The 25,140-nt window shown below is 48.8% G+C and overlaps 1 protein-coding gene across 1 annotated transcript in view; it reads right to left on the reverse strand.

Moving 5' to 3' along the window:
* The window catches only part of ABAT (4-aminobutyrate aminotransferase), a 48,881-nt gene extending 24,328 nt beyond the window's left edge, over window positions 1-24,553 (reverse strand). Inside the window, exons 1-2 of the mRNA XM_060260866.1 lie at window positions 24,471-24,553; window positions 2,617-2,749 (exon numbers count right to left, since the gene is read on the reverse strand). Of these exons, the coding sequence (XP_060116849.1) occupies window positions 2,617-2,686 (70 nt within the window). The 5' untranslated portion in view covers window positions 2,687-2,749; window positions 24,471-24,553. The remainder of the gene's footprint in view (window positions 1-2,616; window positions 2,750-24,470) is intronic.
* Window positions 24,554-25,140: the final 587 nt, after the last annotated feature.

The following is a 25,140-nucleotide window of genomic DNA, read 5'->3' on the forward strand; positions in this document are numbered from 1 at the left end:
AAATAGATCTACAGAGGCTGAGAGCTGTCCCTGAAGAATGGCAAAGATGATATCCAGGCCCACCCCAGGCTTCGTTCATTTAACCTATTTGTTGACTACCTTGCGACTAAAGCGGCACTCCTCAGCCCTAAGTTGCCCATGGTTTATCAGTCCATTTTTATCCCAGAGGGGCTGCAGCTCAGCGGAAGAGCCTCTCCAGGGCATGCAGAAGGTCCCAGGTTCAATCCCCAGCATCTGTAGTGATGGGAAATACTTCTACCTGAGACCCTGGAGAGCCGCTGCCGGTCTGAGTAGATGATACTGACTTCAATGGACCGACAGTCTGGTTCTGTATAAGGCAACTGCATGCATATTGTTCTCTCTTCCTTATTTCCAATTAACAACCACCCTGTGAGGAAGGCTAGGCTGAGAGAAGAGGTGCACAGAGGGCTTTCTTGCATTCAAACCCAGATTTCCCAGGCACTGAAGTCTGCTGAAGAGCATACGAAAGCTTACATTCTAAATAAAACTTCGTTGGTCTTAAAGGTGCACTTGTCTACTGCTTTGTTCTGTTACCCCTCTCCTTTGGGGTGTTGGAGGGACACGCTCTACAGTTTAGCAAATCGGTCATTTCCTACCCCAGGACCAGATCTACATGTTTTTTGAAGGGGGGGGGGAATTTAAAAATGACACCCCCTTTTGGGCCATTCTATCTTATGGTCCCATAGAATACAGTGAGAATACAGTAAATTGGGAGTCCATACCCAATTTGGCGCCCCCCCGTCACCCCCCTCTGCCCCCCCCCTAGATCCAGCCCTGCCTCCCCCCCCCCCCCCCGCAGTACTGATCTGGCGCATTCCAAACTATTGAAACAAAACAGACCCTCTGAGGAAGTGGTTTGAAAAGGAATCGATACTTCTCGCAGACGGCTTTCAGAATTGCATTCGGAGGGGAAGAGACAGCAATGGTTTCAACACTTCTGTGGAACGAGCACTACATCTTCTACAAGAAAACCACCAGCTTTTACTTTCATGAGCTGCTGATGAAACGACAGAAGGTTCCTGGTTCAGTCCTGTCAAAAGCATCTTGTCAAAAGCATCTCTCTGGGTACCACTTTTCTCTGCCCCAGACCCAGCCAGAGAGCCTGATGGGCCAATGGAGGAGGAGGAAGAGGAGGAGAAGACTGGATTTATACCCTGCTCTTCACTACCCAAAGGAGTCTCAGAGCGGCTTACAATCTCCTTTCCCTTCCCCTCCCCACAACAGACACCCTTGTGAGCAGTGCTCCCTCGAAGCTGAGTTAGTGTGAACCAGCTCACAGTTTTTTTAGCCTGTGGCTCACACATTTTTGCCTTCGCTCATGAAAAAGGGCCCCAGAGCAAAGTAATACATGCAGTAGCTCACAATTTTATTGCCAGTAGCTCACAACTTTATTCCAGGAGCTCACAAAGTAGACGTTTTGCTCACAGGATTGCTCAGCTTAGAGGGAACACCGCCTGTGAGGTAGGTGGGGCTGAGCGAGCTCTGACAGGAATTGCTCTTGAGAGGAACAGCTCTGCGAGAACTTATGACTGACTCAAGCTCACAACGGCAGGTGCATGTGGAGGAGTGGGGAATCAAACCTGGTTCTCCCAGAAAAGAGTCTGCACATTTACTCACTACACCAAACTGGCAGCCTCATACGTTCCTATAAAACAGGGATCATAGAATCATAGAGTTGGAAGGGACCTCCAGGGTCATCTAGTCCAACCCCCTGCACAATGCAGGAAACCCACAAATACCTACCCCAAATTCACAGGATCTTCATCGCTGTCAGATGGCCCTCTAGCCTCTGTTTAAAAACCTCCAAGGAAGGAGAGCCCACCACCTCCCGAGGAGGAAGCCTGTTCCACTGAGGAACCACTCTAAACTCACAAACCCCTCCCCCTAAATTCACAGGATCTTCATTGCTGTCAGATGGCCATTTAGCCTCTGTTTAAAAACCTCCAAGGAAGGAGAGCCCACCACCTCCCGAGGAGGAAGCCTGTTCCACTGAGGAACCACTCTAAACTTACAAACCCCTCCCCCTAAATTCACAGGATCTTCATTGCTGTCAGATGGCCCTCTAGCCTCTGTTTAAAAACCTCCAAGGAAGGAGAGCCCACCACCTCCCGAGGAGGAAGCCTGTTCCACTGAGGAATCGCTCTAAACTCACAAATACCTCCCCCTAAATTCACAGGATCTTCATTGCTGTCAGATGGCCCTCTAGTCTCTGTTTAAAAACCTCCAAGGAAGGAGAGCCCACCACCTCCTGAGGAGGAAGCCTGTTCCACTGAGGAACTACTCTAGCGGTCAGGAAGTTCTTCCCAATGTTGAGCCAGAAACTCTTTTGATTTAATTTCAACCCACTGGTTCCGGTCCTACCTTCTGGGGGCGCAGAAAACAATCCCACACCATCGTCTATATGACAGCCCTTCAAGTACTTGAAGATGGTGATCGTATCAGGATGGGCAAGCTGTCTTTCCAGAAAGCCTCCCCTCACTCCCCCACCCCATTCCTCTTTCACACAGGATCACCTGCTGAGATGGTGAGAAACCCCACAATCAAAAACGACAGCCTGAGGTCTGGGATCCCCCAAAATACATTATCTCCACTTACCAGCTGCGAGTACCCTGGAGTTCGGCTGCAGCAAGCAAGCCACGTGTCGGCTCAACAACATCAATGCCATTTTATTCCTTGCTCTGCTTTTGGAGGGGAAACGAGTGTGGATCTTTCTGTCTCAGCCGATGACCTGAGAGAGAGAGAGACAGAGACAAAGACAGAAACAAAGACAGAGACAAAATCACAAATTCATTCGATTGCCAGAGCACTGCGAGAACAGGTTTCCAACTCTAGAATTTGGATGTGTTCATTTCTTGGCTTGTTTTAATTTAACAGGCCACTAAGCGTCGGAATCCAGCCTGCAAAACAAAAACACGCAACTGCGCCAAATGACCCCCACGATCGGTTTGCTGTAACAGGATCCAGACGCACAAGATTCTCATTGCTGAGCCTGAACTCATTAAACCCTGGTGGTGGGTTAGGTGCCAACCAGTCACAGCTGACTTATGGTGGCCTCTTAGGGTCCTCAAGGCAAGAGAGATTCAGAAGCAGTTCGCTGCTGCCTACCTCTGCGTAGCAACCCTGCTATTCCTTGGCAGGCCACCTCTTCAAGTACTAACCAGGACCGACCTTTTGCTTAGTGTTTGAGATTTGATGAGATGAGGGCTACCTGGGTGGACACAACCCAGCACACTGCTTTTCTCTTTCAGATCTGGGGCAGTGATGCTCCATATTCTGGTGTTCTTGGTGCTTGGGGAGCAACAGTGGGAGGGCTTCCGGATTCAAGCACAGGGGACTTTAGGGCTTACGTCGGCTAACGGCTCTGGCCAAAAGTATGTATGTTTTAAAACAGAAGACAAGCCAGATCAGGTCAATGGCCCATCCAGTCCAATACTCTGGGTCACACAGCGGCCAACACCCAGGTGCCATCAGGAGGTTCACCAGTGGGGCCAGGACATTAGAAGCCCTCCCACTATTGCCCCTCAAGGCGCCAGGTCCAAGCATCACTGCCCCAGACACAAAAACCTATGAGGAACCATGCTGGATTAGGCCAATGGTCCATTCAGTCCAATACTCTGTGTCGCACAGTGGCCAAAAACAAGGTGCCATCTAGAGGTCCATCAGTAGGGCCGGAACTCCAGAAGCCCTCCCACTGTTGCCCCCCTCCCAAGCACCAAGAAGACAGAGCATCACTGCCCCAGACATAAGAACATAACAGACGCCATATCTGATCAGGCCAGTGGTCCATCCAGTCCAACACTCTGTGCCACACAGCAGCCAAAATCGAGGTGCCCTCAGGAGGTTTATCAGCAGGGCCAGAATCCCAGAAGTCTTCCCACTGTTGCCCCTCCAAGTTCCAAGAATACAGAGCATCACTGTCCCAGACATAAGAACATAAGAGAAGCCATGCTGGATCAGTCCAATGGCCCCTCCAGTCCAACACTCTGTGTCACACAGTGGCCAAAAAACCCAAGTGCCATCAGAAGGTCCACCAGTGGAGTCATAAATCCAGAATCTCTCCTGAAATTACAACTGATCTCCAGACTACACAGACCAGTTCCCCTGGAGAAAAAAAAAAACCTGGTTGCTTAGGAAGGTAGACTCTGTGTCATTCTACCTTGCTGAGTCTCCTCTCCTCCTGAAACTCTGTTGTTCCCAAGCTCTGCTCCTGAAACCTCCAGGAACGTCCTCACACAGAATTGTCAACAATCCTAACACCACGTGAGCAAAGCGAAAACTATTATACACCTTCTCCTTCCTTGGTTAAGAATGCATCCTTCTCCCCCTCCTCCCTGCCTCAAAAACTCCTTTCCCTGCTCCTGGAGTCTCCGTAATCCTGCAAAGCAGGTCAAATCCAGTTTCTCAGCAGCCGCTTGGCAGGAACTGAACATGTGCTGAGTCATGAGCCGCTCCAGAGTCTCCCCCCCCCCGTTCCCCGTCGCAGTGCTGCGTACGCAAGGATTCTTGCTTCACCGTTATTCCAGAACCCAGGCCCCTTCTGGCTGGGTTGCACAATTTATTACGGCATTTGCAAAACACAAGGATGCTCTTGCCAAATCGGGCTGGCCTCTCCAGTCTCTTGAAAGGGGCTGAGAAATTCACAAGGGAAGGCTTTGCTGTGGAGCGATGAGGGGCCTGGCCCAGAAAAAAAAATCATGGCTTGGGAGCTGGAAAGGGCTAGCTGTGTGTCTGGGGGTGTTTGCACACAAAGGGAGGTTTGAAAGAGGGCGAGAGCGCAGCACCTCAAGTCTTCCTTGCACACGTTTCCCAGTGATGTACAGGAGACTGACTTCTTAAAAGGAGGAGGAGAAAGAGGAGGAAGAAGAAGAAGAGGAGGTTGGTTTTTATACCCTGCTTAAAATCCTGTCCCCTCGCGACCTCCTTTCTTCTAGACTGAACATCCCCAAGTCCCTCCACCTCTCCTAGGGCTTGAACATATGAACATATGAAGCTGCCTTATACTGAATCAGATCTTTGGTCCATCAAAGTCAGTATTGTCTTCTCAGACTGGCAGCGGCTCTCCAAGGTCTCAAGCTGAGGTTTTTCACACCTATTTGCCTGGACCCTTTTTTGGAGATGCCAGGGATTGAACCTGGGACCTTCTGCTTCCCAAGCAGATGCTCTACCACTGAGCCACCGTCCCTCCCCGGCTTCTTCGTCTCCAGGCCCCGGATCATCGTCGCCACTCTCCTCTGCACCCACTCCATTCTGCCTACATCCTTTTTGAAGGAAGGCCTCTAGAACTCCACACAATACTCCAGGTGTGGCCTGACCAAGGCAGTGTACAGCGGGATTAGGACACCTTGCGGTTTGGACGTTACGCCTCTGTTGATACACCCCCCAAGATCACATTAGCCTTTTCTGTCGCTGCGTTACACTGGCTGCTCTCATTTAACATATGGTCCATCCATACACCAAGATCTTGTCCACACACACAGCTACCACAAATTATGCCAGACAAGCTGGCCATTTGCAACAGGGAAAGTCCTCTTTAGAACAGGCTTCCCTCTCTCTCCTTCCAACAGCAACCTGAATGTGAACTGGATCGACATGAATAAATGTAGGTTTACCCTTGTTGCAATATACCGCTTGGGAGATTTATTTTCAGCACTCAGTTCCACGCTTCTACGGCTAGGCAAACTCTGCTCTATTAACCAAATATGCAAATACTCCCTTCCGAAGTGCTTGGCATCGCGATCGTCATCATGAAGCGAGATTTGCATGTCCGAATAAACCGTATTGTATGGAGAGCTTGATTCTCTCCTCCCCAGTCTCGCAGCAGGAAAGGGATTCCCAGGTCACGGCGAGTCTGAAATTCTGCACACACAGCACAACACAAAAAAATCTCCTAAAGAACAGAGCCACTGTCCTACCCTCCGGCGCATGAATCCGCGGTCCTTGCATGCATGCATGGCCTGCTCACACACAACACACACACACGCGCATGGGGGATTAGCGGCAATGCCAGATCTTTTCTTCCAAGCAATCGCAGATCTTTTCTTAACTCGTGGTGAGAAAATAAAGCCAGCAGAGCCCCTCAGCGTCCCTGGATGTGTTGCCATGGCACCCGTGACAGGCAGGGAGGCGAGCAGAGGGGACCAATGAATGCAAAGGGTGGGGGCCTTTTGAGCCACAAAGTACCCCCATGGCTCTCCACTCTTCGGCTGAGCTATTACCCAGTTGCTGTGGAAACCCATGGGAGGAAAAGGGAGGGTACCGCTAAGGAAACCTGCAATTATTAGACACGAGACAGTGCGTGTTAACGCCGTTCGGCAACTCTATAGAAAACTGCATCCCAGGGATGTTTTTTTTCTGGGGGGGAAATGGAAACAAGCAGAACTGTCTTGGATGGATGTTCTTCCTAATTTTGTTTCCTAAAATGCATAGCAGCGGGGCTTTTTTTAAGCAGGAACGCACAGGAATTCTGTGATCTGCAAGAACACCAATTGGCAGGGAACTATATTACCTTTTATGGCTATCCGGACCAAATGGCCAAGCCACACTGTTTTATCACGTGACCACAGCCAGTTTGCACTCTGCATGCATTTCAGCCCACAATACCTGCACCCCTCATCTGATGAAGTGTGCTTAGAGAGCACACGAAAGCTTACGTTCTGAATAAAAGTTGGTTGGTCTTAAAGGTGCCACTTGACTCCTGCTTTGTTCAGCTGCTTCAGACCAATACGGCTGCTCTCTTGGATCTATCTACACAGGAATGCAGTGCTGGCTGGCATGGTGTCAGGGGGTGTGGCCTAATATGAAAATGAGTTCCTGCTGGGATTTTTCTATCAAAAAAGCCCTGCATAGGAGTGAAAAAATAAATACCCTGGGAGTCTTGGCCTTGACCTTGGAAGAGCCAGGTTCAAATTCCCGTTTAGCCACAATGACGGCCAAGTAACCTTATTCCCTCCCTCCCTCCCCCTCATGGCCTACTCTACCTCGCAGGGTAGCAGTGAGCATCGAAAGGAAGAGAGAGATCCACAGTCAACAGCATTAGCTTTTGGGGAGGAAAAAAGGGATTGAGGGGAAACTGCAACAAGGGAGTTAGTTACTTGTCAGAAGAAATCATTCATGGACAGGGTTAGCGTCCCACATATTCCCTTCAAGACAACTTTGTGACGTAGGTTCTTGCATTAGCAGACAGATCCGTGCTCCGGCGAAACGTGGAACAGACCAGTAAAATCCAGACCACGATATAATTTTACTGAGACTGGAGGCATTTGAAACGTGGTGTTGGAGGAGAGTTTTATGGAGAACGTGGGAGGCCAAAAAGACAAATAAGTGGACTGTAGATCAAACCATAATGGCAAAAAGTGAGGTTGAAAGAGGAGAGCACAAAAGTAGGCTTGAAACTCAACATCAAAAAAAAAACTAAGATCATGGCATCCGTCCCCATCACACCGTGGCAAATAGAAGGGGAAGACATGGAAATCGTGACTTCACATTTCTGGGATCCAAGATCACCACAGATGGTGACTGTAGCCATGAAATTAAAAGACGTTTGCTCCTTGGGAGGACAGCTATGGCGAACCTAGGCAGTATAATAAAAAGGAGAGACATCACCCTGCCAACAAAAGTCCGTATAGTCAAAGTGATGGTATTCCCAGTAGTAATGTTTGGCTGTGAGAGCTGGACCATAAGGAAGGTTGAGCCAGAAGAATAGATGCTTTCGAGCTGTGGTGCTGGAGAAGACTCTTGAGAGTCCCTTGGACTGCAAGAAGATCCAATCAGTCAGTCGTAAGGGAAATCAACCCTGACTGTTCCCTGGAAGGTCAGATGCTGAAGCTGAAGCTCAAATACTTTGGCCACCCAATGAGAAGGGAGCACTCCCTGGAGAAGATCCTGATGCTGGGAAAGACAGAAGGCAAAAGAAGAAGGGGACGGCAAAAGAGGAGATGGCTGGACAGCATTACTGATGTAACTAACACGAATTTGAGCAGACTTCGGAGGGTGGTGGAAGACAGGAGGGCCTGGCGTGACTTGATCCATGGGGTCGCAAAGAGTTGGACTCGACTGTGCGACCGAACAACAACAACAAGATCAAACCAAGCCTGAACACACCCTAGAAGCTAAAATGACCAAGCTGAGGTGTGACAGATTGCATGCTTTGAGGCGTGCAATTGAACGAGAGGAGTGACGGTTAATGGAACTCACTCTGGTTGGGGAACTGCCGCTAACTGTCGCAGAGTACTAACCACTATACGATCACAGCCACTGCTAACTGTCAATAAAGGGAGTGTCAGTTAGGGAGCTGGAGAAGCGGTTGGAGTGCGGATGGAGAAGAGGGTGGTTGCTTGCGACGGTCTTTGAAAAGCCCCCAAAGCAGAGACTGTTTCAGAGCCAGGGTGGTGTGGCTTGGGATACAGGAAAGACCCTGGTGGGGACTCTTCCCAAAAGTCTAAACAGAGACTGTGTATGTAAAACAAAGAATCACATCTTGAGAGGGAATTTTAAATCTCCAGTTTAAGCTTACTTTCCAGGGTATAAAGACGCAGTCTGCAAGATAAGAATTGGGCAAAAGGGTTTAAAGTGGCATCAAAAGTCCCTCAGCATGCCAAAGGCCCAGTTGTTTATCTTAAAGAAGAGATAAGAACCATCTTACTGGAAAAGGGGTTTAGAGAGCCAGTTTGGTGTAGTGGTTAAGTGTGCAGACTCTTATCTGGGAGAACCGGGTTTGATTCCCCACTCCTTCACCTGCTGGAATGGCCTTGGGTCAGCCATAGATCTTGCAAGAGTTGTCCTTGAAAGGCCAGCTGCTGTGAGAGCCCTCTCAGCCCCATCTACCTCACAGGGTGTCCGTTGTGGGGGAGGGGGAGGTAAAGGAGATTGTGACCGCTCTGAAATTCTTCTTCCTTCTTCTGGAAAGACATTAGCCTTAAACACAGGGACTAAGCTGAGTATGTTCTCAAGAGTGTGAGTTTATCAACTGTGAAGTTTACAAGGAACTCTATAACCTCTAGGAATAAGCCTCGTAACATCTGCAAGACCAGGAGCAGGCCTCTAGCTTCATCACCATCACAAATATTAGCTGAGCAGCAACCAATTCAGCAGCCTACATAAGATGATCCCAGAGCTGAGGATACCAAAACTTTGTTGTAAACTGAAAGCAGACTTAAATAAAGAGGAAAAAGCAAAAGTGCCCTCAGGAATCTCACTCTGAATCAGCTCCAAAGAAATCTTTAGCGATTGCTTCCATCCATAACGACACGCAAGCTTCTGAAAGCACTGACGATGGGGATTCAAGATGACGATGACCAACGTGCTTCCTTCCACTGTTGCCCTCCAAACACCAAGAAGGCAGAGCATCACTGCCCCCGATATAAGAACATCAGAGAAGCCATGTTAGATCAGGCCAGTGGCCCATCCAGTCCAACACTCTGGGTCATGCAGTGGCCAAAATCCAGATTCCATTAGGAGGTCCACCAGCAGGGCCAGAACTCCAGAAGCCCTCTCACTCTTGTCCCCCAAGCACCAAGAAGACAGAGTATTATTGCCCCAGACATAAGAACATCAGAGAAGCCATATTAGATCAGGCCAATGGCCCATCCAGTCCAACACTCTGGGTCACACAGTGGCCAAAATCCAGGGGCCATCAGGAGGTCCACCAGCAGTGCCTCCCACTCTTGCCCCTCCAGCACCAAGCAGACAGAGTATCTCTGCCCCAGACACAAGAACATATGAGAAGCCACATTGGTTGAGGCCAGTGGTTCATCCAGTCCAACACTGTCATACAGTGACCAAAATCCAGGTACCATCAGAAGGTCCACCAGCAGGGCCAGAACTCCAGAAGGCCTCCCAGTGTTGCCCCCCCCCAAGCACCAATAATACAGAGCATCACTGCCCCATACAGAGGGGTTCCCTCTGTATCTCGTGGCTAATAACCACTCCTGGACCTCTGCTCCAGATGTTCACCCAATCCCCACTTGAAGCTGTCCATGCCTGTAGCCACTTCCTGTGGCAGTGAATTCTGCGTGTTCATTACTCTCCCAGTCTACAGGAATTGGGGCACCCTTGGGCTTGGTGTCACCCACAGAAGGTGTACGGCATGGTTGCCGGATGTTAGAATCCAAGACCCCAACTGAGCAGAAGGGAAGAGAATTAAACTTTTTTTTTTCCTGCTTGAATGGCAGAATTTCAGGAAACAGCATCACAGCGCAAGCACCCCTGACCATTGCCGTGAGTTTACCTTCCCAGCATCTGGCAGAGTTTTTTTTATGAAAGAGCTGGATTCATCCGCAGCAGTTTTTGATCAAATGTTGCACTATTAATAGACCCGGCGAAGAGATCGAACTCTGAACTCGCAACCTCCCTTCCTTGCAGTGGCTGACAGCAGGGAGTTAATGAGTTCCACGAAGGCTGAACTCGCGGGCTGGGTTTGTTGAGAGGCGGCTGCCAGATTCAGTTACTAACCAGAATTTTTATCAGGGGAGGGAAATGTGCCCAAGAACTCACCGGTGACTTTTGATCAGGCTTAACGCCTTTCTCTGCCTGCCCCAGTTAGTCATCGGGTCACGAAAGGAAGAACAGCAGTGGCCGAGGTTTTACGAAACTCCACTGGTTGATGATGAAAAAGGGGTTGAACGTTTCGGGGTCCAGCTTCAAGCTACATCCCAGCATTGCCCCTGGGTTCCTCTGAGATCCAGCAAAAGAGGCCAAAAAAATTCTCTATCTGCTTTCTCTACCCTGCATGTACTCTATCGATGTCCTGGGGTGGAATTCTAGCAGGAGCTCCTTTGCATATTAGGCCATGCCCCCCTGATGTAGCCAATCCTCCAAAAGCTAACAAAAAAGAGCCTTGTAAGCTCTTGGAGGATTGGCTACATTGGGGGGGTGGCCTAATATGCAAAGGAGCTCCTGCTAGAATTCCACCCCTGTCGTTGTCTATCATGCCCCATTCACAAGTTGCCTCTTATCTAGGGCTACTAGCTGTGGGGTGGAAAATACCCAGAGATTTGGGGGGTGGGGCCTGGGAAGACAGGATTTCGGAAGAGGAGGGCCTCAGCAGGGTATAATGCCATAGAATCCACCCCCACCCCCCCAAGCAGATTTTTCTCCAGGGGGAACTGATCTGGAAGCTGGCAACCCTACTAAACTTAAAATGTTCCTTAACTGTTCCTGCGACATAGATCCAAGCGTGCACCTTTAAGACCAACCAAGGTGCACCTTTAAGACCAACCAAGTTTTATCCAGAATGTAAGCTTTCGTGTGCTAAAAGCACACTTCTTCATACGAGGGGATCAGATGCCACCGCCTCAGGAGGTGGTGGGCTCTCCTTCCTTGGAGGTTTTTAAACAGAGGCTGGATGGTCACCTGACAGCAATGAGGATCCTGTGAATTTAGGGGGAGGGATTTGTGAGTTGCCCGCGTTGTGCAGGAGGTTGGACTAGATGACCCTGGAGGTCCCTTCCAATTCTATGATTCTATGAAAGCTTATGTTCTGAATAAAACTTTGTTGGTCTTAAAGGTACAACTTGACTCCTGCTTTGTTCCTGGTACAGAAGATGTTTCAATCCCTCCTTCGATTTAATTGCCTTTTACTGCACCGTTTCCAGATACAAGGCCCCTTTCGGAGATACAGCATCCAGGACTACACAGTATTCCAAGTGCACACCACAGATTTATCACAATAGCATTACCATGCCAGCTGATTTACATTCATTCCCCCTTCTAAATAATCCCTAACAAATAATCCCTAACAAGGATTTGGCTTTCTTGCCGCCACCGCTCACTAAGCCAACGTTTACGACTCCTGTTCACATCGCCACGGTCCCGCCTCGTGGAAGCAGCTGGCCATTTAGGAATGTGATACGTACGCGGTTCTCCTTTCCCCGGTTTGACCCTCACAACAACCTTGCAGAGTAGGCAAGGCTGATAGTATGACCGCCTCAAAGGTCACTCAGTGAGTTCCAAGGCAGAGCGGGGGCCTGGACTTCCAGAACCTAGGCTAGGGGTGGCCAAACTGTGGCTCGGGAGCCACATGTGGCTCTTTCACACATATTGTGTGGCTCTCGAAGCCCCCACCGCCCTGCCAGCCATTTTGGAGAATTGGAAGTCACCTCCAGGGTCATCTAGTCCAACCCCCTGTACAATGCAGGAAACTCACAAATCCCTCCCCCTAAATTCACAGGATCTTCATTGCTCTCAGATGGCCATCTAGCCTCTGTTTAAAAACCTCCAAGGAAGGAGAGCCCACAACCTCCCGAGGCGGTGGCATCTGATCCCCTCGTATGAAGAAGTGTGCTTTTTCTTCTCTTTAGATCACTTCTCCAAGCCAAGCTAGCTGGCAACTTGAAGAATGCATTTAAAGTTAAAATTGCTTTCTTTCCACCTCTCCCTCCCTCCCCATCTCTGCTTTTTTTCTGCCTTTCCTTCCTTCCTTCTTGCATGCCTTGCACCTCTCAAACACTCAACGTTCATGCCTTGCGGCTCTCAAACATCTGACGTTTATTCTGCGTGGCTCTTACATTAAGCACGTTTGGTCACCCCTGACCTAGTGGTCAGTGCTGCTTAACTGCTGTTCCGGCAAGGCCAGAGAAGTCCACCATGACGCTTCCCTAGCTGCTAAGATGGGGAAACAGCTGCAAGCTGCAGGGACGGCTTCCTGGAGTTTTGCATTCTCTCCAGCAGCCACCGTTTGCAAAACAGTCTCTTATTTGGCTGGAAATCAGTTTTGCATGTTGTTCGACTGCAGCCTCCCGGGTACCACCACCCGACAGAGATTACATTTCAGTCATTTGCCCGGGGACAGCGGAGAAAGTCTCTGGTTGCATTTTGCTTCTAAGTTTAACTCGCCTTTTAGGAACCCTGGGGGAAAGCAGGGCTTGCGCGTTCGACGTTAGAGATGTGGCATTCTAAACTGCAAACACCTGTAATTGTTATTCAGGTTTATTTTGGAGCAGTTATCCTCTGCCTCTCTGCCAGTCAACGGCACACAAGGTGACTTACAAAGCTTTAGGACAGTTTACAAGAGAAATATTATATTCCTGAAACTGTAGAATCATAGAGTTGGAAGCAACCTCCAGGGTCATCTAGTCCAGCACCCTGCACAATGCAGAAACTTCACAAATACCTCCCCCAACACACACATCCAGTGAGCCGTGCTCCATGCCCAGAAAATGGCAAAAAAAACCTCCAGGATCCCTTGCCAAACTTGCTGCCTGACCCCAAAGTGCCAGTCAGCATTTCCCTGGGTGTGCAAGAAAGGGCCACAAGAACTAAGCACTGGATGATGTAACACAGGCCATATCATGAAACTGACTCTCATATAAGAGCAGCCGTGCTGGAACAGATAAATCTAAGATCCTGTTTCCCAGAGCAGTTAATCAGATGCTCCTGGAAAGCCCACAAGCCAGTGCACACAGGTCAAAGGCTCTCCCTGTCTGCTACCTCCTGAGAGTTCCAAAGGTACACTGCCTCTGCAACTGGAGGTTCTCTTTAGTCATTGTGGCGAATAGTCCTGGATTTGCCGAATCTCCCCTTTTAAAGCCAACCATCGCTTCACCCAGTGGCAGCGAGCTCCACAAGCTAAATATTTTTGGAGTGGAAAAAATTCCTGCCTGTCCCAAAATCTGTTGCCTATCTACTTCATTGGGTTTCCCCTGAGCTCTACAATTTTGGGGAAAGGACAAAAAAGATCCTCACAATCTACTTTCTCTACCTGATGTACAACTTTATAAACATGCTGATGCCACGGATTCCAATAGTGCAGGGGTGGCCAACGGTAGCTCTCCAGATGTTTTTTTTTTGCCTACAACTCCCATCAGCCCCAGCCAGCATGGCCAATGGCTGGGGCTGATGGGAGTTGTAGGCAAAAAACATCTGGAGAGCTACCGTTGGCCACCTCTGCCCTAGTTCAATCTTTTTGAAACTTGGAAGGTCTTTTGAGGAGAGGCACTGGATGCTATGCTGCAAACTGGGTGCCTTTACCTCAATAAACAGTTCCCCCCCCAAGAGCCCCAGATACCCGCAGATCAACTCTCCATTATACCCTATGGGAATCGATCTTTATAGGGAATAAAAGAGTGCCCAGCAGACATTTCCTTCCCTCCCCCTCCCACTTTCTGATGACCCTGAAGCGGGGGGAGGGCCTCCAAATCGGGGGATCCCCTGCCCCCACCTGGGGATTGGCAACCCTACTCCCCACCCTTCATTTAAACCCATCCTTGCGTCTCCTCCGCTGCCCTCCCCTAAGTGACAACCCTTCAAGAGAGCAACCCGGACCAGCGTTCCCTCTAAGCTGAGTTAGCGTGAGCTAGCTCACCGATTTTTTAGCCTCCAGCTCGCACACTTCTGTCTTAGATCAGGAAAAATGGCCCCAGAACACAATAATGTATGCAGCCGTTCGCAACGTTAACGCCAGGAGCTCACCACTTTAATACCAGTAGCTCCCCAAAGAAGAATTTTTGCTCACAAGACTCGGCAGCTTAGAAGGAAAACGAATCCTGACCCTTCTCAACCTCCACTTCTCCAGACCGAACATCCCCAGGTCCCTCGGCCTTTCCTCGTACAGCCTGGTCTCCACGCCCCCGATCATCCTCATCGCTCTCTTAAACTTACTGAATCCTATATAAGCATAACGAAAACAAAATTCCATTTTTAAGCCTCTCAAGTGCTTGTTTATCGTCCAAGAGATGTGTATGCGAGACGGGGATCGGAGTTCTGCGGTTGCTTACCCGATTTGCATGCAGAGGGTCCCAGGTTTAATCCTGCAGGTACTTCACCTGTACTGGGCCGGATGGAGGCGGGCTCCCTGGGCATTCCCTCAGCCGTTGCCAAGGCCGAGTGTGCAGACCAAAGTGCAAATGTACGGCTCTTTCTACCTCTCTCTGCTGAGCAATGAATTCTCTCTCCCCCCACCCCCACCCAACACACCTGGCACAGGCTGATAACAGGGAAGGGAGACGGAGGCTGTGCTCCTGGTTCCAGCCGGCCCACTTGCGAGCAAACCATTCTGGCATAAATCCACCTTCGGGAAGACAGGACTCTGCTCTCATCTCCCCTTGCCAAGCACAAAGCCGACGTCACAATGACAGCAGCCAACCATGACAGCTCACAATGAAAGAAGAAAAAGGAGGCCTGGGGCGTTCTCCCGAGGAGGAGGAAAAAATGAAGAGTGTGTTTGTGCGTTTGAGGGGTGTGTGTGTTTCTAATGGACCCTGGACTAGATGGCTCCAGGAGAGCCCGATCTTGTCAGATCTTGCAAGCTAAGCAGGACAGCCCTGGCGAATATTTGGATGGGAGACCACCATAATGCAGAGGCAAGCAATGGCAAACCGCCTTCAATTCCGCAGGGCCTGTAAAACAGAGCTCTTTCGCCAGGCTTTCAGCTGAGGCTGTGGGCGTCACTCGTTATCGGCCTCCCCGCCTCATTCCATCCCAGCGCTACAAGATCTGCTGGACCTGGACAACAGGTCACATCCATGAGGCAGCATCTGCCATCTTAGTCTGTCTAATTTTAGATTTTAAAGTAGTCTTTTATTGTTTTTACTGTTGACTGTTTTGATGACGTAACCCGCCCTGAGCCCGTTCTACGGGAAGGCCGGGCTAAAAATCGAATAAAAGGAATAAATAAATATAAATAAAAATCCTACAAGGTTGTCGTGAGTCAGCTGGCCACTGCTGAAGATGGGGGATTAGGGTTACCAAATCCAGGTTAGGAAACTCCTGGAAATTTGGGGATGAGGCCTGGGGAGGATAAGGCCCTCGGTGTGGTGCAAGGCCATAGATTCCACCCTCGAATGCATCCATTTTCTAAAAGGTAAAGGTAGTCCCCTGTGCAAGCACCAGTCATTTCTGACTCTGACAACGTTTTCACGGCAGACTTTTTATGGGGTGCTTTGACATTGCCTTCCCCAGTCATCTACACTTTCCCCCCAGCAAGCTGGGGACTCATTTTACCGACCTCAGAAGGATGGAAGGCTGAGTCAACCTCGAGCAGGCTACCTGAACCAGCTTCCGCTGGGATCGAACTCAGGTCGTGAGCAGAACTTAGGACTGCAGCACTGCAGCTTTAACACTCTGCGCCACGGGGCTCTTCTGGAAAAGGAAGGAAAGGAAAGGTCCCCTGTGCAAGCACTAGTCGTTTCCGACTCTGGGGTGACATTGCTTTCACAACGTTTTCACGACAGACTTTTTACGAGGTGGTTTGCCATTGCCTTCCCCAGTCCTCTACACTTTCCCTCCAGCAAGCTGGGGACTCATTTTACCGACCTCGGAAAGATGGAAGGGTGAGTCCCCCTGAAGCCGGCTACCTGAACCCAGCTTCCGCTGGGATCGAACTCAGGTTGTGAGCAGAGAGTTCGGACTGCAGTACTGCAGCTTTACCACTCTGCGCCACGAGGCTCTTTTCTGCAGAGGAATTAATCTCTGTAGTCTGGAGAAGAGCTGTAATTCCTGTGGATCCCCAGGTCCCCCCTGGAAGCTGGCATCCCTAGGTTGATGGGGGGGGGAGACATCACAAATGGGAACAGAAACATCATGCAGGGGGCATTAAAAGATTCAGGTTCAAGTTAGAAAGAAGTTTAGAAGCGCACTGCCACAGAAAGAGAAGCCATTTAAGTATTTTAGTGCCAAACTAACTGACTATTTGGATAAGTTGATTTCATCTGCCAAAGCTAATTCTAAAGGGGGAATAAGGGATCTAATGATTTTACATCAATTTTTTGTTTCAACTTCCCTCAAAGATCAGGCTTCTGGTGAGAGAAGCTTCCAGAGAATGCCAAACAGGCAGAAGAACAGGCTGATAAGTTAACACTTAATAGAGGTTCTTGAGTGCAGTGAACAGACTTTCCTTATAAACTAGCTTTTAAATCAAACAGGATAAGAGGAATAAAGGAAAGGAATGTGTGAGAGAACTGAAATGATAAAGAGACAGGATAAGAATACAGAAGGGGGAAATGGTGGATCCTGGAAAGACAGACTGGGCTTTTTATGTGGGCTAAAAGGCCATTTATCTTACAAATGTTCAAAGAACCAACACAAGCAGACAACACTTAAGAACATAAGAGAAGCCATGTTGAATCAGGCCAATGGCCCATCCAGTCCAACACTCTGTGTCACACAGTGGCCAATATATGTGTGTGTGTGTGTATATATATATATATATATATATATATATATATTGCACTTGAGCATGTATAGTGATTAACATGTGGAATTCACTGCCACAGGAGGTGGTGGCGGCCACAAGCATAGCCACCTTCAAGAGGGGTTTAGATAAAAATATGGAGCAGAGGTCCATCAGTGGCTATTAGCCACAGTTTGTGTGTTTATGTATAAATTTTTTTGCCACTGTATGACACAGAGTGTTGGACTGGATGGGCCATTGGCCTAATCCAACATGGCTTCTCTTATGTTCTTATGTGACGCAGAGTGTTGGACTGGATGGGCCATTGGCCTGATCCAACATGGCTTCTCTTATGTTCTTATAGTCACTAGAACCAGTTCAGAGAGTGAGAGGGAACAGGCTAGATAGAGACTCCAACTGCTCAACCAAAACACCTGAAAAATCCAGTAAAAACATTCCCTTATCCATGAATCCTGAAAAAGTTTACTTGTGTAAGATAGATAAGATTGCCCACGATACTAAACTGAGAGAAGTTGTACACACAGATGGGAGAGATGCTTTAGCCATTTTAGACATAGGGGCATCAATAACGCTGGTTGGGAGTGGATTTGGTTAACAAAGAAAACATGATTCCAGATAAGCATATATCCTTACAAGGTGTTTGGGAAAATTCTACAAGTGTACCATTAGCACAGCTGAAAATTAACTTGAGGAAAAAGGAAGAATATTTCCCCATAGCAGGGGAAAGAACAGAGAATACCAGTCCTATTAGGAAGAGATGTAATGGTAGCAAAGGCAAGAATTCAAATATGCACAGACACAAAACATTTGATGCAAGGTGAACAAACAGGGTCAGAAAATAGGCCCGTAAGTGTCTTAGCAACAAACTCAATCGATACATTGCAGGAGAGCAGAAATGCAGACTCAGAAACCTTTGTCAGTACTGCTGAAATGTCCCAAGGAAAAAGAAGAGGCATTAATAAAAACTCTGAAAAGTTTAAGAAAGAGATTAAGACAGACCCTAATTAAAAGGCATAAGGGAGAAGGCCAGACCAGGCTCTACACGGGCCAGGGCCTTCTCGGTGGCAGCACCAATGTTGTGAAATGCTCTCCCTGAAGCCATAAGAGCCCTGCGGGATCTCTCCCAATTCCGCAGGACTTGTAAAACCGAACTTTTTAAACAGGCCTATAGTAACTAGTGGAAAGATTATTACTGGCCCAGAATTTCATAAGATGTGAAAAAGTACTGTCAAAGCTGTGAGATTTGTCAGAAGGTGGGGAAACAAGGGCATAAAGTAAATGCTCCTCTCAACCCTTACCCCTAAAGCCTTTCACAGAGTGGGAATTGACAGAGTGGGACCATCCCCGGATCAAGGGAAGCCAGACCAGGCTCTACACGGGCCAGGGCCTTCTCGGTGGCAGCACCAATGTTGTGAAATGCTCTCCCTGAAGCCATAAGAGCCCTGTGGGATCTCTCCCAATTCCGCAGGACTTGTAAAACCGAACTTTTTAAACAGGCCTATAGTAACTAGTGGAAGAAGGCTGCTGCTTCTATGTTGTGGAGCAATTCCACCGGAAGGACCACCAACAGATAAACCTAATTAGAAGACCTAATATAATCTGATCCGCCTATGTTTTAAGATTCTGTATAACACCAATATTTTGTTTTAAATTGTAAACCGTTTATGTTTTATCGTTTTATACTTGTAATTGAGATGTTGGTTTTATTGTGACTTGTTAGCCGCCCTGAGTCCGTTTTGGAATGGGCGGGATATAAATCAAAAGGAAATAAAGAAATGCACTTCCCAAATTCATCAGAAAGGGATGCAAAACATCCTGATAGACTTTGCAACTAAATACCCAGAGGCACTGTCTTCTGTGGAGGTGAAATCAGTTGCAGAAGCGCTTTTAAATATTTGTTTTCCTGAGTTTAGGATTCCCTGTAGAAATACTATCTGATCAAGGTATAAAGCCGGAGAGCCGGTTTGGTGTAGTGGTTAAGTGTGCGGACTCTTATCTGGGAGAACCGGGTTTGATTCCCCACTCCTCCACTTGCACCTGCTGGAATGGCCTTGGGTCAGCCATAGCTCTGGCAGAGGTTGTCCTTGAAAGGGCAGCTGCTGTGAGAGCCCTCTCCAGCCCCACCCACCTCACAGGGTGTCTGTTGTGGGGGAGGAAGGGAAAGGAGATTGTGAGCCGCTCTGAGACTCTTCGGAGTGGAGGGCAGGATATAAATCCAATATCTTCATCTACCTCACAGGGTGTCTGTTGTGGGGGAGGAAGGTAAAGGAGATTGTGAGCCGCTCTGAGACTCTTCGGAGTGGAGGTCGGGATATAAATCCAATATCTTCTTCTTCTTCTTCTAAAGTGTTTCTGTCTGATACCACGCAGACCATATGGGAGCGCAGTGACATCAAGCATTTAAAGACCACTGCACTTCAATCCCAAACTAACGGTCTTGTGGAAAAGTTTACTAGCAGTTTAAAGAGCATGATGAAAGCGTACGTGGAGGGTCACCGAACAATTGGGACGACAGACTTCCCTATTTCCTCTGTGTATATGGAGGTATCGCAAGAATCCATAGGATTCTCCCTATTTGAACTGATGCATGGGCGTTATCCGCAAGGACCTCTTAGTTTAGTAAAGGAGGAATGGGAAGGGGAAATATCAGAAAGAAAAACATCTGTAGTGGATTATGTATTAAACCTCGAAGGAAAAATGGAAGAAATGATGAGGCATGCACAGATTAATATGGCAAGCACACAGGTCAAACAGAAACTCTGGTATGACAGAAACATATTTTGTGGCTCTTGAAGCCCCCACTACCCCGTCGGCCATCTTGGAGAAGGCATTTCGCTCTTTAAATAACTTCTCCAAGCCAAGCCAGCTGGCAACTTGAAGAATGCATTTAAAGTTAAAATCGCTTTCTTTTCACCTCTCCCTCCTCCCCCATCTATTTGCTTTTTTTCTGCCTTTCCTTCCGTCCGTCTTGCATGTCTTGCAGCTTTCAAACACTTGACATTCACATCTTGTGGCTCTCAAACATCTGACGTTTATTCTATGTGGCTCTTACATTAAGCAAGTTTGGCAACCCCTGATATATGCTATCTCTAGGGTCAAAAATGACCAGAGGTGGAAATTGGTACACGTGAATATGTTAAAAAAAGAGAGAGAGAGTCTGCTTAGGCGGGAAAGAAGTCAAATAAATAAATAAAAACTTACTACAGCACTTTACAAATAATCAGATAGTTGGATGTGGAGGAAGTCACCCTTATGGATTTATTGGAAGACACCAGGGGGGAGAATACACTTCAACAGCTAGTGTGGGACTATTACATAGAACCTGACATAAAAAATGAAATGTATATAGGATGAGTAAGAAGATGTCTGATAGATGTTGGAAATGTAGAAAACATGAAGGTTCTTTCTTTCACATGTGGTGGACTTGTGAAAAAGTGAAAGAATTTTGGAAGATGATACAACAAGAAATCTCCAAAATTTTGGGTTATGATTTTAAGAAAACTGCAGAGACTTTTTTGCTTGGATTACAATTAGAAAAATTTCCAAAGGAAGGTAGGACTTTAATTTGGTACTTGCTCTCAGCTGCTAGGACATTGTATGCGCAGCTGTGGAAATAGGGAAAAATACCAGAGAAATGGGATTGGATTGTGAAAGTTTTATCGTGGAGTGAGATGGACAAATTAACTAAAACTTTAAGAGACTATGATTTGGATATATTCAAAAAGGAGTGGAAGAAATTTAAAGGATATATGGAGAAAGAATGGAATATAAAAAGTCATTGGACAATTTATTAGTATTAATGAGAGAAGAAAAATATTGGACTTTGATTGGCTAGTGGTCCCTTTGCAATTGAATTTAAATTTATAACTTCGGGGAAGTCAAAAATTGGAGGGAGGGGGGGGTTGAAATATCATATGGGTTAGCATAGAAAAGAGACAATTAATTATTGTAACCATATGTTATTAATAAATTCTTTAAAACACAAAAATGAAATGTATACACTTCTAGAAAAATGTCGTAGTCTGTTTTCCTCACCCTGGCAGGGTAACACTTAGCTCTTGCTATTATTCACTGAAGAATTAAGCTAAAAACATCTTGAAACCACTATGCTTATCGTACAAATAAAGTTTTATTTTGTTTTCTATTAACCTGGAGTCCTATGACTTTAATAACAAAAGATTCTCATCCCCAGGGCCAACGAAGAAGCCGTAGAGCTTGAGCGCAATACTGTGGGAAAGGTTAATTAAAAAAAGGTTTGGAATTAAATTCCTGGTGGCGGCGTTAAATACATTAAAAGGGAGTCGCGACAGATTCATTAAAATTTAAACCCATCTGCTAATGTGTGGGACTGAGAGCCAGAGTCGAAGACTGCTAAGAGATCCATGACCATTTTTTAAAAAAATCGATAAAAACAACCGCCAGAACCGACTAGGCTGGATCGGAAGTATAGGGCTGAGGTAACACTTTGCGCAGTTCACTTAGTTTCACCTTCGGATAGGGGAAACCTGGTCTCAGATTCTCTGCTCAGCCACAAAGCTGGGTGACTTCTCTCAGCCTCCCCTCCATAGCAAGGCTGCATTTTCTACGCCAGCTCCGGTCTCCTAAGGAAGGCTGGGTTTGACACAAAAATACTCATTATAATTAAAAGAGAAAGCTGAAGAACAAAAGTGCGAAGCTTTCCCCAAACTGTGAATGGCAAAGGTGGCACGGTCTCGCACACCCCTCCTGTTTCTTTTTTTTTGCTCCCTACAACAAAATGAAAAACTGAGGAGGAAAATCAAGAAGACGATGGCGACCACAGATTTATACCCCACCCTTCTCTCTGAATCAGACTCAGAGACTTACAATCTCCTATATCTTCTCCCCCAACAACAGACACCCTGCGAGGTGGGTGGGGCTCTCTCAGAAGCTGCCCTTTCAAGGACAACCTCTGCCAGAACTATGCTGACTGAAGGCCATTCCAGCAGCTGCAAGTGGAGGAGTGGGGAATCAAAGCCGGTTCTCGCAGATAAGAGTCCGCACGCTTAACCACTACACCAAACTGCCTCTAAAGGGTGCCTTTTTGACTCTGAACCCGCCCCCCCCAACTATCAATCAACGGACGCTTTGTCAGATTAATCAAACTGATAACTTGCAGCCCAGAATGTGTCACAATATTTACTTTGAATGCCCGGGGAGTGACTCTGGGAGACGTCCAAGGGAAACTGCAACGTCTCTCTGACGCTAGTTATCCTCCAGCAAAGGCCTGCTCTTGGCCCGAAGGAGTCCTCTGCTCTCTCCCTGGGGGCATCAGAGAAAGGGGAACTAGATGGAGAAGCAGCAAGACGCATCTAACAGGATAATGCGGAAATAGGGATGCCAGCCTCCAGGCGGGACCTGGAATTATGGCTCATCTCCAGATTACAGGGTTCAGATCCCCTGGAGAAAACGGGGTGCTTTGCAGGGTGGACTCTGGGGCAGTGAACCCCACTGAGGGGCCTGTCTTCCCTAAGCTATCGTCCCCCTGTCCTCCTCAAATCTCCAGGAGTCTCCCAACTAGGATCTAACAGCCCTAGCTTAGAAAAAGAAACAGGACACGTTCAGAATGGGACAGAGAGAAAGGAGCGGAACAGATGGAAGTTTTAGAAATAGGATCTTTAAAAAAGGGGACGGGGCGAGGTTGATTTGGGGAGACAGTAAGCAAATCAGCAACCAGGCAGACTCACAATACACCTTGGGGAGAGGGAGAGTGGTGGGAATGAAGGGAAACCCAGAAACATTTCATGAACATTTCTGGGGTGGAGGGAAACCCAGGGTTGAGTGGATCCAGAAAGACTGCATGATGCAGCATCTCGAGAGGCCTGAGTTCAGATGCCGGCTCATCCACCAGCCTCCATAGGTGACCTCAGGCCACTCATTTTCCCTCAGCTGAACCTACCTGACAGGGGTGCTGTGAGGAAGAGACACCAGACTCATCCCTGAGACCCCTGGAGGACGAGCGGGGGGGGGGGGAGCGGATATAGTAAGTCTTGGACTGGAATATTAAAAATTAGGCCAATATCCGGAGCCCCAAAATGGCACTGGGGCAGCTGATTCAACCAATGGAGGGCAGGGAGCCTTTCCAAGGATGTACCTGTACTGCCCTTTCGGCACTTCTGGGTTCCCCTCGCTGCACTGCTTATAAAGAGTTAATAAAGTGGCCCTTCTTTACATCGGAGGGAGGGAGGGAAGGAAGGAAGGAAAGAAAGAAAGAAGGAGGGAGGGAGGAAGGAAGAAAGGAAGGAAGGAAGGAAAGAAAGAAAAAAGGAAGAAAGGGAGGGAGGCAGTGTGGAAGGAAGGGAGGAAGGAAGGAAGAGAGGGAAGGGAGGGAGGAAAGGAGGAAGGAAGGGAGGAAGATAGGGAGGGAGGAAGGGAGGGAGGGGGGAAGAGAGGGAGGGAGGGAGGAGGAAGAAAGGCAGGGAGGGAGGGAAGGAAGGAGGAAGGACGGATGGAAGAAAGGGAGGGAGGGAGGGAGGAAGAGAGAGAGAGAGAGAGAGAGAGGAAGGAAGGAAGGAAGGAAGGAAGGAAGGAAGGAAGGAAGGAAGGAAGGAAGGAAGGAAGGGAGGGAGGGAGGGAGGGAGGGAAGGAGGAAGGGAGGGAGGGAAGGAGGGAGGAAGGAAGGGAGAAAGAAAAGGAGGAAGGAAGGAAAGAAAGAAGGAGGGAGGGAAGAAGAAAGGAAGGAAAGAAGAAAGGAAGAAAGGGAGGGAGGCAGTGTGGAAGGAAGGAAGGAAAAAGAGGGAAGGGAGGAAGGAAGAAAGGGAAGGGAGGGAGGGAGGAAAGGAGGAAGGAAGGGAGGAAGATAGGGAGGGAGGGAGGGGGGAAGGGAGGAAAGAATGATGGAAGGAAGGAAAGGGAGGGAGGGAAGGAAGGAGAGGGAGGGAGGAAGGAAAAATTTAAAAATTAGGGATGTCCCCCCCCCCCCGAAAAAAACAGGACTGCTGGAGTCCCTTGGATACCCAGGCAGAAAAAGGAGGGGGTGGGCGGTCTTCAAAAAGAGCAAAAGGGGTGTGTGTGTGTGTGTGGCGGGGGGGTATTAGTGAATACTGAAGAGCCTGGGGGAGAGCTACCCTGAGAAAGGGCAGGAGCAAAGATGGCTGGCCGGCCGGCCATCCTCCCCCCGCCACCCACCTGCCCCCCGACCCTCTGCCAGCAGCCGCCGTTCCCGCTGCAGCCCTCCATCCCGGCATCCTGGGCGCGACCCCCCTCCCCCCGCCGCCCTTGGGGGCTGCAATCCCGGGCTCCGCGCAGGGGGGGTGGGGGGCGAAAGGCCGCCGCCCCTCTTCTCCCGGGCTCAACCCTCGCTCACCGCGGTCGAAGCAACGGCCGGCGTCCTCCTTCCTCCCAGCCCAGCGGCCTCCCAGCCGGTCCCGCCGCAAAGCGCCCTCGCCCGCGGCCTCCTGTTCAGCCCGCGTCCCCGAAGGCTCAGCGCTGGGCTGGCTCGCTCCTCCGAATGCGTCGTGGCCAATCAGAGGCGCGTTCTGGCCGCCCGGCTGCGGCGCCGGCCAATGGGGAGAGCCGCCGATGACACACCCCCTCCGAGGGACAAAGCAGCAGTCAAGCTTTACCTTTAAGACCAGCCAGTTTTTATTTAGAACGTAAGCTTTCGTGTGCTCTTAAGCACGCTTCATCAGACGAGGAATCCAGCACAGTGGAGAGGAAAGTGCTCCGAGGGAGGGGAAGAGGCTGGCAGAGACCTCGAGGCCGGCGGTTTGAATGGAGGCCATGGTTAAGATGGGCAGAGATGAAATTCCTTTTTATTGTCTCCCTGACTCATTCGTTTTCATCCGCCCAGGAGCCCAGCCTGCATGGCTCCTCCGGTCTGGCGTCACAACAACCCTGTGAGGTTGAGCGGGCGCGCAAAGCCACCGGGCGAGAAAAGGAGCCGGATTTGAACTCATGCCTCGCACCGCCAAGTCGAACCCACTTGCACAACACCAGCTATTTTCTTGCGACGTCACATCCTTTGTTAAAGATCA

This window comes from Heteronotia binoei, chromosome 20 (genome assembly GCF_032191835.1).
Source record: "Heteronotia binoei isolate CCM8104 ecotype False Entrance Well chromosome 20, APGP_CSIRO_Hbin_v1, whole genome shotgun sequence".
Lineage (NCBI taxonomy): Eukaryota > Metazoa > Chordata > Lepidosauria > Squamata > Gekkonidae > Heteronotia > Heteronotia binoei.